At 37.5% G+C, this 15294-nt stretch overlaps 4 protein-coding genes across 4 annotated transcripts; all 4 read left to right on the top strand.

Moving 5' to 3' along the window:
• Nucleotides 1–2371: 2371 nt before the first annotated feature.
• On the top strand, nucleotides 2372–6237 carry LOC104734621 (splicing factor SF3a60 homolog). The gene is made up of 11 exons (XM_010454231.3): nucleotides 2372–2693; nucleotides 3012–3113; nucleotides 3584–3688; nucleotides 3829–3971; nucleotides 4074–4170; nucleotides 4471–4635; nucleotides 4711–4782; nucleotides 5050–5208; nucleotides 5294–5500; nucleotides 5603–5749; nucleotides 5847–6237. Exons 1-11 carry the CDS (start codon nucleotides 2520–2522, stop codon nucleotides 5991–5993), a joined length of 1518 nt encoding a protein of 505 aa, XP_010452533.1. The 5' UTR covers nucleotides 2372–2519; the 3' UTR covers nucleotides 5994–6237.
• A 717-nt stretch (nucleotides 6238–6954) lies between these two features.
• On the top strand, nucleotides 6955–9273 carry LOC104734620 (cyclin-B1-2). Its single transcript, XM_010454230.3, has 5 exons — nucleotides 6955–7131; nucleotides 7543–8363; nucleotides 8464–8622; nucleotides 8720–8898; nucleotides 8990–9273. Exons 1-5 carry the CDS (start codon nucleotides 7092–7094, stop codon nucleotides 9156–9158), a joined length of 1368 nt encoding a protein of 455 aa, XP_010452532.1. The 5' UTR covers nucleotides 6955–7091; the 3' UTR covers nucleotides 9159–9273.
• A 286-nt stretch (nucleotides 9274–9559) lies between these two features.
• On the top strand, nucleotides 9560–12894 carry LOC109124679 (sorting nexin 1-like). Its single transcript, XM_010454229.3, has 10 exons — nucleotides 9560–10032; nucleotides 10219–10354; nucleotides 10685–10818; nucleotides 10991–11062; nucleotides 11475–11634; nucleotides 11757–11890; nucleotides 12038–12106; nucleotides 12184–12263; nucleotides 12353–12413; nucleotides 12499–12894. The coding sequence occupies exons 1-10, from the start codon at nucleotides 9880–9882 to the stop codon at nucleotides 12712–12714; spliced, it is 1215 nt and encodes a 404-aa protein (XP_010452531.1). The 5' UTR covers nucleotides 9560–9879; the 3' UTR covers nucleotides 12715–12894.
• Nucleotides 12895–12908: 14 nt separating this feature from the next.
• On the top strand, nucleotides 12909–15142 carry LOC104734617 (protein ORANGE-LIKE, chloroplastic). The gene is made up of 7 exons (XM_087481654.1): nucleotides 12909–13333; nucleotides 13476–13713; nucleotides 13811–13897; nucleotides 14253–14329; nucleotides 14460–14587; nucleotides 14682–14818; nucleotides 14920–15142. The coding sequence occupies exons 1-7, from the start codon at nucleotides 13116–13118 to the stop codon at nucleotides 14995–14997; spliced, it is 963 nt and encodes a 320-aa protein (XP_087337780.1). The 5' UTR covers nucleotides 12909–13115; the 3' UTR covers nucleotides 14998–15142.
• Nucleotides 15143–15294: the final 152 nt, after the last annotated feature.

The following is a 15294-nucleotide window of genomic DNA, read 5'->3' as shown; positions in this document are numbered from 1 at the left end:
GCTTGTTTCTGTTGGAGCGGATCATTATGGTAGCTTAATGAAATGAGATGTTGCTCGATGATGACTATCTCATTGTAGCAAAGTGAAGAGGTCACTGTCTTAGATGCTGAAAATGACAAAGTGCAATTGAAAAACAATTTCAGAAACTTCACCAACCTGTGAATTTCATCCTAGCTAACAGAAGTTGGAGGCCCAATCCTTTTCTCTCCCTTCTCTCCCTTCTCTCCCTCATCTTCTATCTCCATGAAGTAATCATTGTACAGTTTGTCTTCTGCCAACAACTTTTCAAATGCATCTCTGAACTTCAAGGCAGATGTCAGCATAAGGGAAGTCGAATTCCACCTTGTAATACAATCCAATGTAACACTCCCTCTTGTTACCTTCCCAAACATAACCCGTGATTGAAATGATTCCAGCCTTTGGGTCGATGATCTCACATACTTAACTGCGTTCCTAATAGCAACTACACTCTCATTCACTGAAGCTAGACCATCTCTCACAATCAAGTTAAGAATGTGAGCACAACATCGCATGTGTAGATATGCACCATCTCTAACTAATGTCTGAGGTCCCTTCAGCCTCAAACCATCTATCATCAACCTTAATGCTTTATCATTACCCTTGGCATTGTCAATGGTCACTGTAAAAACGCTTCCAATTCCCCAATCCTCTATACACTGAATAAGCTGTGCAGCAATGGTTTCTCCCTTATGGTCTGTGACAGGTTTGAAGCTTATGATCCGCTTCTGCAACACCCAGTTTGTATCAATCCAGTGGGCTGTCACCACCATGTAACTCCATGAAGTAGTAGGAGCTGTCCATATATCTGTAGTGAGAGATACTCTCTTCTTATCACAAGCAAACATCTTCTTCATACAATCTTTTTCTTGCAGGTACATTGCAAAAATGTTGGTGGTTGCTGTCTTCCTACAATGTAGACTTGAACAAATGTGAGACTGTTGTAACAAAATCAAACAGAAATCGGTACATAGTTCTAGTTTTATCAAAAATCAAACGTAATTGTCCTAAACCAAATCGAAATCTCAAATAAATTGGAATCCTAAATTAATTTCAACAGCATGGAAATTCCTAATTTAACCATCATCTCATATCAATTTCAACAGAGAAAGGGAGAAACATAAGTAAAAGTCCTAATAAACCCGATAGAAAAGATTTGGAGTAAGAACTTACACTTTTGAATTCTGAGTTCTGACTTTAAACAAGGAACGAACTAAGAAACTTCGACCCACGATTTGGAGTTTACTGAGAGAGAATCAAAGGGGAAAAGAAGAAGATGAAATGAAATTTGGAGAAAAAATGTAGAGAGTGAAGAAGAAGAAGAAATGTTGTCTATATGTTGTCGTCATATATCTATATGTTGTGTCGGCTGTCGAAAAATTATGAGACTAGGGTTAAAAAAACGTTTATACCATAACCCACAATTTTCGGTTATCGGTTATCCGTTCGGTTTACCCGACCGAACCGACCCGAAGACATACCCGAACTCTCTACAGAAATCATGCCGATAGAACCGAACAGAAAAACACTAACGAACCGATTTGTCCAAATCTCGGTTCGGTTCGGTTCAGACAAATCGGTTCAGTTAATTTTCCCAGGGCTAGATCAGGTTTGGATCGGACGACACCATTCATCTACAGTATAACTCATTGAACTTACGACAAGAAGTGACGAGGGCGAGAAGTGAAGAAAATTTGAACATTAATAAGTAATAAACATCGGCTAATAATCAAGTTATACACCAACAAAAGATCTTCATTATGTAGTTTTATGAATCAATTCCTATAAAATCAATCCTATTGTGGTTCCATTTATGAAAACGAGCTTTTAAAACCCATTGTGGTTCCATTATGTGTCATCTTTTACCTAGTGTGTTGCTCTTTTGCTAAATCTGATTAAAGAAGGTAAAATAAACCTTCGAAATTGCTTAGTAGCTAGCTGGAGCTCTTATTTCTTATATACAAGGGGAGATCATGAATTTCAATTGGAAGAGTGTGAAAAATGGATATGTTTTTTTGTGATTAAGCTCGATTTGAGACAATTAACCAAAACCAAAACACCTCTCTATGTTGGAGTCTCTTTTTTTTTTTTTTTTTTACAACTCTATGTTGGAGTCTCCTTTATTTACAAACAACATACTGTACAAGGTTTTTTCAACTACTCAATAAAAAGGTTAAAAACACTGCAATCAAAGACAGAAAAAAATAAATTACAAAAATGGTTACAATTTCATGTTTCAATAATTCTTACTTTATAAAAAAAAAAAAAAAAAAAAAAATACAATAAGCTAAGTGAACCGGAACCGGAACCGGAACCGGAACACAAACCGTCTTTTAGAAAAAAAGGAAATCCCAAAACACATAAAACCACCCGATTTTATTAGAATTGGTTCACCGGCGAGTCGAGGAGAGACTCAGATTGAGAAAATAAGAAGAGAGATTAGATTTAGGGTTTAGAGTCCGGCGAAGAAGAGAGGTCTCGAATCCGAGGAAACAGAGAAGATGTCTTCGACTCTCCTCGAGCAAACTCGCTCCAGTCATGAAGAGGTTGAAAGGTTGGAGCGATTAGTTGTGCAAGATCTACAGACTGAGCCACCGTCCAGCAAGGACAGATTGGTCCAGGGACATCGTGTTCGTCACATGATTGAATCTATCATGCTCACCACTAATAAACTTGTACGTTTTCTTTCTTCTTCCTCTCCTCAATTTCATTCTTCTTCTCCTTGCGTATTTGTTATTTTTATGTCTATTCTCTTCTGAATTCAAAATGCAGAGAAAACTTGGGTTGCTGATTTTTGTTTAAACAACAGGTTGTTGAGTGTTCCTCTTTTCTTGATTGCTTAAGCTTTTTAGGTTTATTTATTTGGGATTCTAAGTTTTGAGCTAAGCGCTCTTCAGTATTATTTGCACAAGTTTGAGTTAATTGTGTTTGATAATTCTCATCAGTAGATGCGTTGGATTTATGCTAACTTTGATTCTTGTTGGTTGTATAAGGTTGAAACCTATGAAGATAAGGATGGGGCAAGGGAAGATGAGATAGCAGCGCTTGGTGGTGGCCAGGCTGCGTTTAGTGCATTTTACGATCGTTTGAAAGAGGTTTGTTTTCTACTCTTTTGCATGTCTTTTTTTCCTCAAAACTACTTGCCTATGGTTCTCTGGGTAGTTGTTTCTTATAAGATTGAGCAGCTAACTTTACCAGACAAATGTTTTTTTAAAGATTGAGGATAAGCGATTTAGCTGTTTATAATTTGTTTATCTGTTCATTGATTGTCTTGAACCACTGGTGATGAAGAATTAAGGATCATGTACAAAATCTCAGTGAAAATGTATTAGTTCTGTTCCATCAGCAATTTGGATAGCTTTATAAGGGGTTGCTTTTTGCAGATTAGTATTAAGCGGTAAAATATTCGTGAAGATACTGTTTTTTGTATCTAAGTAGAGTGCAGGCCCTGTATAAGATTCACTAATTTGGTGTTTTTCATTGTCTGAATTCTTTGATTTGTTCGTACCACTGATGAAATTATCAGAATTGCAACTAAATTTAACTTATTTTATGAAACTTGCAGATACGTGAATATCATAAAAGGCATCTTTCTGGACGTCTTGTTGATGCTAATGAAGATTATGAAGCACTCCTGAAGGAGGAACCAGTTATTGCGTTCAGTGGAGAGGTAAGTTTCTGCTTGGCTTTTATTGTTGCGTATGGAGTTTCATATTGTTTGACAATTGTATTCGCCCCTTTTTCTACATTGCTGGCTTCATGGTATATCGATTTTCTTCAATTGTTAAATCTTTTTTGTCTGTTGCACAGGAAGGTGTTGGTCGGTACTTGGACTTACATGATATGTATAACCAGTACATCAACTCTAAATTTGGGGAAAGGGTTGAATATTCTGCTTACCTTGATGTTTTTTCTAAACCAGAGAAAATACCGCATAAGCTAAAGCTATCGAGGTAAACATTTCATTGAGTTTTCTTTTACTTAGAATGCTACTTTCTTTGTTTCTACCTGCAGCTGAATGGCTTTCCTTTTCGTCTTGCTATCTGTCATTTTAGGCAATACAGGAAGTATATGGAAGCACTGCTAGAGTACTTGGTCGACTTTTTCCAGCGAACCGAGCCATTGCAAGATCTTGACCGGATACTTTCTAGGGTTTGAGCTCCTTCCTTTACTTATTGTTTTATTGTATTCAACTTGGAACCTTTTGGATTTTCAATTTTTCATAGCTCTGTCAACCTGAATAATTATACATGTTTTGGAAAGTAAATTTCCATTACAAGATAATGGTTGTATTGAAAATTCAGAAGTGCATTGTTTACGCCAACTGTAGAGACTTTTATATCCTCGGACAGTGTTGAACCTAATTATAGTGTGGCATTCTGGTAGTTCTAGTTTCGTCAATGCTATGTATATAGTTTGACCTGGTACAACTAATGTGTTGGTTTGTTGCAGGTTGAAACTGATTTCGAAGAGCAATATTCCAATGGGAAAGTAGAAGGCTGGGAGAACCATAGCCAGGAGAATGAGCTTATGCCATCTCAGCATACTGTCATAGATCTGGATTACTACACTACAGTCGAGGAACTGGTAGATGTGGGTCCTGAAAAGCTAAAGGAGGTAATGACATGCTTCATGTTTCTATGCATCTTGAAGCATTATCTCTCTACTTATATTTTCTGTTATGTTATACAGGCATTGGGGGCATTAGGACTGAAGGTTGGTGGTACACCGCAGCAGCGTGCCGAGAGACTTTTCCTGACAAAGGTACTTACACTTGCTTATAATCATGTGTTTTCAGTTTGTCTTATGAGAGTGGGATTTTCTACTAATTTGTAGTGTCCGTGTTGTTTATGCTGGGTTTGGAAGGAACATTAGCTGTTATGAAAGCTAGTTTGGTAGTTCAGTTCAGGTCTTCCTCTAGTATGAAACTAAGGTTTTTGTTGGCATATCTCATGTCTGTGGGGACTGTTTCAAACTTATCTTATTGCCTTGACCCTTGAGGTTGTCTTAACTATTTCAACTTCTGTACAGCATACGCCTTTGGAAAAGCTGGATAAGAAGCATTTTGCCAAATCTCTACACAATGGGAAACAAAACGGAGATGTCAAATCAACGCAGCAGTCAGAAAATGCTAAAAAGATTGCACTAACAGAGGTCAAAGTGAAGAAACTCTGCCAATTACTCGATGAGGTTTGTTTATTGAAGTTAATATATAGATCTGTTTCCCTCCCCAGATATGTAGCTGTGCTTTTAATTTTTCTTTGAACTTTTATAGACAATCGAAAGGACAAAACAAAACATTGTAAAGAAACAGTCCTTGACATATGAAGAAATGGAGGGAGAACGAGAAGGGGAGGAAGCTAATGCGGAGTCAGAAAGTGATGACGAGGACGGTGATATTTACAATCCGCTGAAGCTGCCAATGGGTTGGGATGGGAAGCCTATACCATACTGGCTCTACAAACTTCATGGCCTGGGCCAGGTATGTAGTTAGTTATTACTATATTAGACCCATTATTATTCTTAAAGGATAGGATGGAAAACCATTTAAGGATTCATATTAAATTTTCTTGTTCACTTGCAGGAGTTTAAATGCGACATATGTGGGGACTATAGTTACTGGGGAAGAAGGGCTTTTGAGAGACATTTTAAAGAATGGAGACACCAGCACGGAATGCGTTGCCTAGGAATCCCTAACACAAAGAACTTCAATGAGATCACTTCAATTGAGGTAATATTATACTGTTAAAGACTTTGTAGTAGCTGCTTAACCTAATAGTTTGGTCATTTTATAATGATCTGTGATTTGTTGATTTGGTATGTTTCAGGAAGCGAAAGAATTGTGGAAGAGGATACAGGAGAGGCAAGGAGTGAACAAATGGAGGCCAGAACTCGAGGAGGAGTATGAAGATCGTGAAGGTAACATTTACAACAAGAAGACTTACTCTGATCTCCAGCGCCAAGGTCTCATCTGATGGAATCACGATCCACAGGGTTTTAAATGAAATCTTCTCTCTCTCTCTCTATACTATACTATATCACTTTAAATCATACCTACCTTTCTTCTTTGTAAAATCAAACCATTCGTCATCATCTTCTTGTGAAGTATCATCACCTTAAAACAGGTTTTAGTTGTAGGTGTACTGGATTCGACTTTGGTGTATGTTTTCTGAATTAACTATCACAATTCAGGATATTAAAAATCGTTTTGATGGACAATGCCCAATAACGAATAGTCAGGCATATGAAATACATGCATATACATATACGATAAAGATGTACTATAAATATAAAAGAGAAGATATGTAAAAACTCAGTCACTAAGGTTTTTCTCATTAATATTCTTTTAGTTTTGTTGTTATTGAGAATATCAGATGATGACTCACAAATTTTGGAATGTCTTAATTTTTTTAATTGTTATCCGTTTCCTAACAATCGTTGGTTATTTTTTTGTTTTTTGTAAAATTTAAAATTGTATCACATGTTTTTTAAAATCATTAAATGTAAACAGATACAATCTCATACTAACACATACTATTTGTTTTTGGTCAGATTTGATATCCATATTTATGTACACGAAGACCATACATTGTTTTTCAAAAAAAAATCTGAACACACAATCTCTTATTCTGGAAAGTATAATGAAAATATACCTTTCTTGGCCAATTTGGCTAAGACTAAGACTAAAAAGCTTAGTGTATGTTCCGAAATTTTAATTAAGAAATAAAAGTTGGGATGGGCTTACCTTTTTTTTTGTTCACAGTCCAACGCCCACATTGGAGAGACGATCGAACCTAGTATACTAAATCCTACGGTGCCAGCGCATTCCAACTTCGTAAGACTTAACATATCCACCGTTAGATCTAAAACCCAATCATCCAACGGCTAAAAATGAAAGCCCCAAAAAATATGACCGTTAGAAGTGATTGAACCGTTGGCTCCTCCTTTCTCTTCATAAGAAGCGCTCTCTTGCCCTTGTCTTCGTCATAATCTCAAAGACTCTTTACGAAAGAGAAAAAAAAAGCAAAAGGCTTAAGAACAAGAAGAGTAAGATTCACTAGGAGAGAGCGATCATGGCGACGAGAGCAGCAAACGTACCTGAACAAGTCAGAGGTTTGTTTTCCCCTCCGTCGTCTTTTATTGCTGTTCTCAATTCAATGAATCGATTTGAATTATTTCTGGGTTATCTTAGATCTGAATTCTTTGGATCGGTTTGTTTCGATTTGAAACGATCTGCGTTTGAAAAAATCTTTGCTTTTTTTTTTTTTGTATTTCGTCGATTTGAAATCTGGGTTTGAATTTGATTCGTTTTGTTTCCTGTATTCAACTCGTTTGCCCTAACTCGGTCCCGATTTGTTTGATTCGTCTAAGATATAGATCCGATTTTGATATGAAGTTTCTCGTAATAGTCTATATCATCTGGGATTAATCTTTAGAATTGGATTTGTGAAGCGTGATGATGGGTTTGTGTGTGTAATGAGATAAAGATGAGATCTTGATTGGGTTTTTTAATTTGTGAAACAGGTGCTCCTCCTCTCGTTGATGGTTTGAAGATTCAGAACAAAAACGGTGCTGCGAAGAATCGGCGTGCTCTAGGCGACATCGGGAATCTTGTATCTGTCCCCGGAGTTCAAGGTGGAAAGGCTCAACCTCAGATCAACCGACCCATTACTCGAAGTTTCCGTGCTCAGCTATTAGCCAATGCCCAACTCGAAAGAAAGCCAATCAATGTAAACAACAAAGTTCCAACTCTTCGCGCAAAGAGACAACCTCTCGCTGCAAGAAACCCAGAAAGAAACCCAGAAACACCAAACGCGGTTCAGAAGAAGAACTTGGTTGTTAAGCAGCAACAACAGGGAAAAGCTGCTGAAGTCGTCGAGTCAAAGAAGGAGGTGACTAAAAAGAAGGAAGCAGCTGCAGTGTCACCTAAGAATAAGAAAGTGACGTACTCGTCTGTTCTTAGTGCTCGGAGCAAAGCTGCGTGTGGTATAGCCAACAAACCAAAGATTCTTGATATTGATGAGTCTGACAAGGATAACCATTTGGCTGCGGTGGAGTATGTTGATGATATGTACTCGTACTATAAAGAAGTCGAGAAGGAGAGCCAGCCTAAGATGTACATGCACATTCAGACTGAGTTGAACGAGAAGATGAGAGCCATCTTGATTGATTGGTTACTAGAAGTTCACATCAAGTTTGAGCTTAACCTTGAAACTCTCTACCTTACTGTCAACATCATTGACCGATTCCTCTCTGTGAAAGCTGTCCCCAAAAGAGAGTTACAGCTTCTGGGAATCAGTGCCTTGCTTATCGCTTCCAAATATGAAGAAATCTGGCCACCACAGGTACATCTTTTATAACAACTTTACTCGACTCTGTGTTTTGCATTTGTTACTTTAAGGCCTTGAGCTGATGTTGATGATGATGTGTGGCTTTGTTGTGTAGGTTAACGATCTGGTGTATGTCACGGACAATGCTTACAGTAGCAAACAGATCCTAGTGATGGAGAAGACTATTCTTGGAAACCTCGAATGGTATTTGACAGTTCCGACTCAGTACGTCTTCCTTGTCCGCTTCATCAAAGCTTCGATGACTGATCCAGAAGTGAGTCCAATTTTGCTTAAAAGTTTCAGATTTCTGTTAAAACAATGTGATTTGGTGGAAAGAGACTAACTTTGGTTTTGCTTGTTGTATTATGTAGATGGAGAATATGGTACACTTTCTCGCTGAATTGGGAATGATGCATTACGACACCTTGATGTTCTGTCCCTCCATGCTTGCTGCTTCAGCTGTTTACACAGCAAGGTGCTCACTGAACAAGTCCCCTGCTTGGACTGATACATTGCAGTTCCACACCGGCTACACAGAATCTGAGATTATGTAAGTCGAGAAACGACTTCGAAATATCATCATTTTGTTTGGTTTTGTCTCTCTTAACTGTAGAAACTTATGTTTGTTCTTTGTTCTATAGGGACTGCTCAAAGCTTCTTGCTTTTCTACACTCGAGATGCGGTGAGAGCAGGCTGCGTGCGGTGTACAAGAAGTACTCAAAGGCCGAGAATGGAGGTGTAGCTTTGGTTTCAGCAGCCAAGTCTCTCTTGAGCGCTGCTTCTGATTTGAAGAAGCCTTCATCTTCTTAGTGCTTTTATTTTTTTCATCAGATCTCTCTCTGATTCATAATTCTGGATTCGACTTGTTGAAATATACTCTTTGTTGTGAGTTCAAAACGTATTAATGAATTCTTTTTTTTTACTATTCTATATGTCTTCACTCTTCAGCTATTAGCTCTTCAGTAGATAATGTTTTGACTTGTGTGTCTCAAACAAATTGTAGTTGAGAATAAAAAAGAAGAAAATAGTGCAAAAATATGTTATCAAAATATTGTCTTACATTTTATTCAAAAATAGAGATCTGTATATTATTACAAAACATACAATTTGTGCAAAAATACATTTGATAATTTATTTCATAACGCGTTGTCACAAAAAGAAAAATAATAATTCTAGTAATGAAAAAAAATTAAAAATTTCATTAAGAAAACATCTGTCATCTTTTTGATCTCATCTAAATTTTTTCTGATCTCTGTTCTCTTAATGACGATCATATCTAAAGAGAACTTATTATCTTCTAATTTTTGATCAAATGTTAATTTGTTTATGACGAAAACATTATTTTGTGGAGTTTAAAACCAAAATTTTTTTTGATCTCACCTCTATTTTGAAAGCGTTCTTTTTTACTTTGTTTGTAATCACAAGTCACAACACAAACTCGTGGATAATTTATTTACTAATCTGCCACTAGAGGTGAGTTTTTGACTAAATTGGCTTTTTTCAATCTCCACGGGGTTGTCGTTGTTGTCTCATGGAGAGCACAGAACAGACGAGGAGCATCTCGGGATCGATGCAGAGCCCTAGATCGCCGTCTTCGCTGCCGTATTTGTCTGTCTCCGTCACGGATCCTGTCAAATTAGGCAATGGCGTACAAGCTTACATCTCTTACCGAGTTATCACCAAGGTGTAGATCTTCTTCTTCTTCAAAACTCTGATTCAGTTCTAGGGTTTCTATGTGAAAACAATTGGGAAATACCTATAGATGGTTCGCTAATTGTCTTTTGAGCAGCAAGAATTTGGGGGTGTTTTGTGAATTTGAATTTCTAGGGATTGATTTCTGACAATTAGATTGTTTTTTTTTTCCCGGCAGACCAACTTGCCGGAGTATCAAGGACCCGAGAAGATTGTTATCAGACGATACAGCGATTTCGTCTGGTTAAGGGATCGGCTTTTTGAGAAATACAAGGGCATTTTCATTCCTCCGCTTCCAGAGAAGAGTGCTGTAGGTAAACTAGAGCTAGCTTTGCCCGTTCTAGCTTATTTATTTGAATCTTTTGTTGTAGTCAATTTAGCTACCCTTATTTGATTTAGTTAGATTACTTTTTAGCTAGTTTGAGGTTTCTGATTATCTGATTTTGTATTCAGTATCTTTTCTATTGCTCCATCTTTTGTTGACCACATTATCTGATTGAGTCAGACATATATGTATTTGAGCATCTCTTATTGCGAAGTTGATTTTAGTCGATCCAGCTATCCTTGTTCGATGTAGTTATAACTGTGATTTGATGGAGATGAGAATGATGGGAATTATGTTTATTGAATACTCTTTTTGGCAGAAAAATTTCGTTTTAGCGCCGAATTTATTGAAATGAGGCGAGCAGCGTTGGATATATTTGTTAATCGAATAGCATTACACCCTGAGGTTCAGCAGAGTGAGGATCTTAGGACCTTTTTGCAAGCAGATGAAGAGGTAGTATATCTAGACTTTACATTTCTAATGATCTTTTCTTAATTATTTTGCTTTCCTCCTCATCATCTTCACTTAAATATGCTCATAAATTGCATTATTTGTCTCATCAAGGACTGCACTTTCCATTTCAGAAGGTTATTTTCTTTGTTTGACAGTTTATTTTTCTCGTCAGACAATGGACAGATTCAGGTTTCAGGAAACTGGTATATTCAAGAAGCCTGCAGATCTAATGCAAATGTTTAGGGTAAGCATGAATTTTCCTGACCGTGTGTAAAATATTTTTAACATCATACAAGATCAAGTATTGGATACGTGTTGGCATGCTACTAGGAAGTTTAATATGAATTTTAGCTTATGGAGACAATGCTGGACATAATATACCGTTATTCTCTTGACTGTGTTTAGTAGTTAAAATATCAACAAGGTGAAACTTGTCATTTCTGGCCTATATAATTCTTAACATTGCTGTAAATATAAGAGTTGAAAGCTCCTATTATATTGGTTACTTGGCTCTACCATGGTTAGAAATCCGTAAAGCAAGATCAAGACTTCTTAAATGTGAAATTTATTATTGATTTCCTTCACTCTTCGCTCCATACTCTTAATTAACTTCGCGGTGCAACATCATCTTACTGTCATATCTGCACTATTGACAGGATGTCCAGTCAAAAGTTAGTGATGCTGTCCTTGGAAAGGAAAAACCTGTGGAAGAAACTACTGCTGCATACGAGAAGCTTAAACATTATATTTATGAGCTCGAGAACCACTTGGCTGAGGCGCAGAAGCATGCATACCGCCTTGTCAAGAGGCATAGAGGTAATACCAATATGTCACAAGTCAGAATTTGGTCTATATAATTTTTGCAATGTTTTCCATTGTTTCTTTCCCAATTGCATGGATGGAATTTTAATTTTGATGCTATATCAACCTAATGGCAGAGTTGGGTCAATCACTGTTGGATTTTGGCAAGGCTGTAAAACTTCTTGGGGCTTGTGAGGGTGAACCTACAGGAAAAGCATTTTCCGATCTTGGAACTAAATCTGAACTGCTATCGATTAAGCTCCAGAAAGAGGTACTAAGTTTGTAAGACTAGACTCTATGCTAGGCATAAATCGTCTTCTTTCTTCTTTAAACATTATAGTCAGATAATGTTTATATCTTGGCCACATTTATTCTATTTCCAAGGTGCTTATATCAACCTACCCTGCACTATTTGTAGGCTCAACAAGTCCTGATGAACTTCGAGGAACCCTTGAAGGACTATGTTCGTTATGTGCAATCGATTAAGGCAAGTTCTCTAGCCTTTACAGTTGGGATTGATTTCTCTTGCCTGGTATTAAACTCTACCTTCTTGTGTTTATCCAGGCAACAATAGCAGAACGAGGGACTGCTTTCAAGCAACATTGTGAATTGGCAGAAACAACAAAGTTAAAAGAAATAAATCTGTATGATGGCTTCTCTCTTCTCCCTTATTTTCCTCTTTGTCAATAATCGTCTTAGAACATAATCTAAATTCTCCTCTGTGATATTGCAGTGACAAACTCATGCTCACACGTTCAGACAAAGTAGGAGAAGCTGAGATCGAGTACAGAGAGGTAAATAACAACAACTCAAAAACATTCCTTGAAAACTTTGTAGTAATAGTTTTTTGGTGCTTGAACATACGGTGCTTGAATGCAGATAAAAGCAGAAAGTGAGGTAGCTACAAGAAGATTCGAGAGGATAGTGACAAGAATGGAGGAGGAGATAGTAAGGTTTCAAGAGCAAAAGACGGAAGAGATGGGAGTCGCATTCCATCAGTTCGCGAAAGGACAGGCTCGCTTAGCAAACAGTATTGCTGATGCTTGGAGATCCCTTCTTCCCAAACTTGAAGCTTCTTCTGCTGTTCAAATCTAAAACTACCTGCGTGTTGTTCCTTCATGAGAGTGTTGTGTTCTATTGTCTAGAGGCAGTTTGTTTTTTTTTTGTTTCTGATGAAAATTCTGGTCTTTTGTTTTTTTTTTTTGTCAACTGAAAAGTTTAGTTAACTTTGCTTTGTTTCCACTTGTAAAGAATGGCATTACTTCCCCAAACAAACGTTGATATAACTTGAAATTTCAGATTACAACTTTCTTATTGAGGAGGTGCTTGTAGACTTTAATAGCCCAAACATGGTAGGTAACCTTCTCAATCACTGGGAAGGTTCCTCATCGCCCCCCAAGCAAATAACTTTTTTTTTTTAACATTATCTGAATGAATACGAACGAGATTGAAAGCAAAAAAAATAAGCGTTTGGGCGAGAAGAAGAAGAAGAAGATATGACGTGCTTCTCTTCAGCTACTACTCCCTATCGCCATCATCATCATCTTCTTCTTCCTCCTCCCTCAACTTCCAAATCCCTACTCCGATTTCCCTCTTCTTATCTCAAACCTACCCGTAATCTTCTCTTCCATGGCTCAACTCGCTCTCTCCTCTCCTGTTCTGACGGCAGCAACAACGGACCTCCTCCTCCTCTCTCCGGTGACGCCGTTCCAAAGCAAGTTTTTTTTTTTTTTTTTTTTTTTTGTTTTCTCACCTGGATTTGTTCAATTCGGTATGTATAGTCTTCGGTAGTCATTTTATGATTCTAATGGTAGATAATGATTTGTGTGTTTTGGTGGATGATGATGATGTTACAGTAACTTCTGTATAATTGAAGGATCAGAGACAGTGCAAGATTTCGTGCAGATGCAGCTTCAGGAAATCCAAGATAACATAAGGAGTAGACGCAATAAGATCTTTCTTCTCATGGAAGAAGTGAGGAGGTTACGAGTCCAGCAACGTATCAAGAATGTTAAAGCCATTAACGAGAATAGCGAGCTTGAGGTTACCGAGATGCCCGAGATCCCATCCTCCATTCCCTTTCTCCCTAATGTGGTCAGTGTTAGTTACTATTATGATTAATGTTTTCTCTTTGTTTCTGCTTTTATGTCTGTAACACTTTTTTTTCTCTGCTCTTATCTTTTTGAAACAGACGCCAAAGACTTTGAAACAACTCTACTTGACCAGTGTCGCTTTCATATCCGGAATTATCGTCTTTGGTGGTCTCATTGCACCTAATGTAAGCACAAGCTCTAGTTTTTTTTTGTTTACTGCTCCTTCTTTTGTTTGTCAAATCTCAATGCTTTTTACACGGTTTACAACTGCTCTTGGAACCCTCTACTAATCTTACGATAATCTTGGAACCCTATTGAGAGCTCTCTAAAATAGATGCGACATCAATGAAAAATATACTTACTAACTTTTTAAGTTGATGACAATCGAAATTTGTGGAGATTAGTAATTTTCTATCTGTGTGATGTATAGTTTTTAATGGTTTTGTATAGTGTTTTGTCACTGTAACTTACTGGAAGAACAGTAGCTATTCGTGGTTTTTTCTTATTCTTGAATGACAAATTTATGATTTTACATGGCAGCTGGAACTAAAGGTAGGACTTGGAGGAACCTCTTATGAAGATTTTATAAGGGGCATGCATCTACCCTTACAGTTAAGGTACAGTACTACTAGTTCAGTTGCTTGAGGACCAGTATGATTGAATATATAATCAAAACTAGTCAACTTTACTTTTCCTGAATCTGAAACAGCTACATAGAAATAATTATTTTTGGTTTATGTAATGTAGCCAGGTAGATCCGATTGTGGCATCTTTTTCTGGCGGGGCCGTCGGAGTCATTTCAACCTTGATGCTAATCGAAGTTAACAATGTTAAACAACAAGAGAAGAAGAGGTGCAAGTACTGCCTTGGGACTGGTAATTTTATTCTATACATAATGAAAGTTCTTGAGAATGCTCACTATTCAATTACAACAGCTCTTGAAATCGGTATGCGTTTACTTGATAATAGGATACTTGCCATGTGCTCGATGTTCAGCTAGTGGTGTGTGCTTAAGCATTGATCCCATAACTAAACCTAGAGCTTCAAACCGGCGTCTGCAAGTCGCGACAACAAAAAGGTGTCTTAATTGTTCCGGCGCAGGAAAGGTAAGATGTCTGAACAACTTTTTTCATATCATCTGACTTGAGTATCTACGCTACATATCTTGTCCTTGTAATGCTGAGATATGTCTTTTAATTTGAATCAGGTGATGTGTCCGACGTGTCTTTGCACTGGGATGGTCACGGCTAGTGAGCATGACCCCCGCTTTGACCCTTTCGATTAGAAAACGATGACCTCTCCTTTGAAATTTAGGGTGTTTATCTATGTATATTTGTTCTTGAAAAGGCTAAGCCAAGACTCTGAACTAAAGGGAGTCAAACCTCGTCATATACATGTTTTACTTAGTAGAGAAAGTTAGAATTTATAAACTCTTCCTCGCCAACTAAAAAAAAAAAACACTGACGATCATTGGTGGCGATAGCCATCATGATGATGGCATCATCAACTCCGGCATAGGTTGCTTGTAATCATGCCTCAAACACACCGGTATAAAAAGACTCGTCGGATATTGCCAAATGGG

Source organism: Camelina sativa, chromosome 13 (assembly GCF_030686135.1).
Source record: "Camelina sativa cultivar CO46 ecotype springtype chromosome 13, ASM3068613v1".
Classification (NCBI taxonomy): domain Eukaryota; kingdom Viridiplantae; phylum Streptophyta; class Magnoliopsida; order Brassicales; family Brassicaceae; genus Camelina; species Camelina sativa.
The sequence above is the reverse complement of the archived record's forward strand: the minus strand, read 5'-3'. Positions and strand labels throughout refer to the sequence as shown.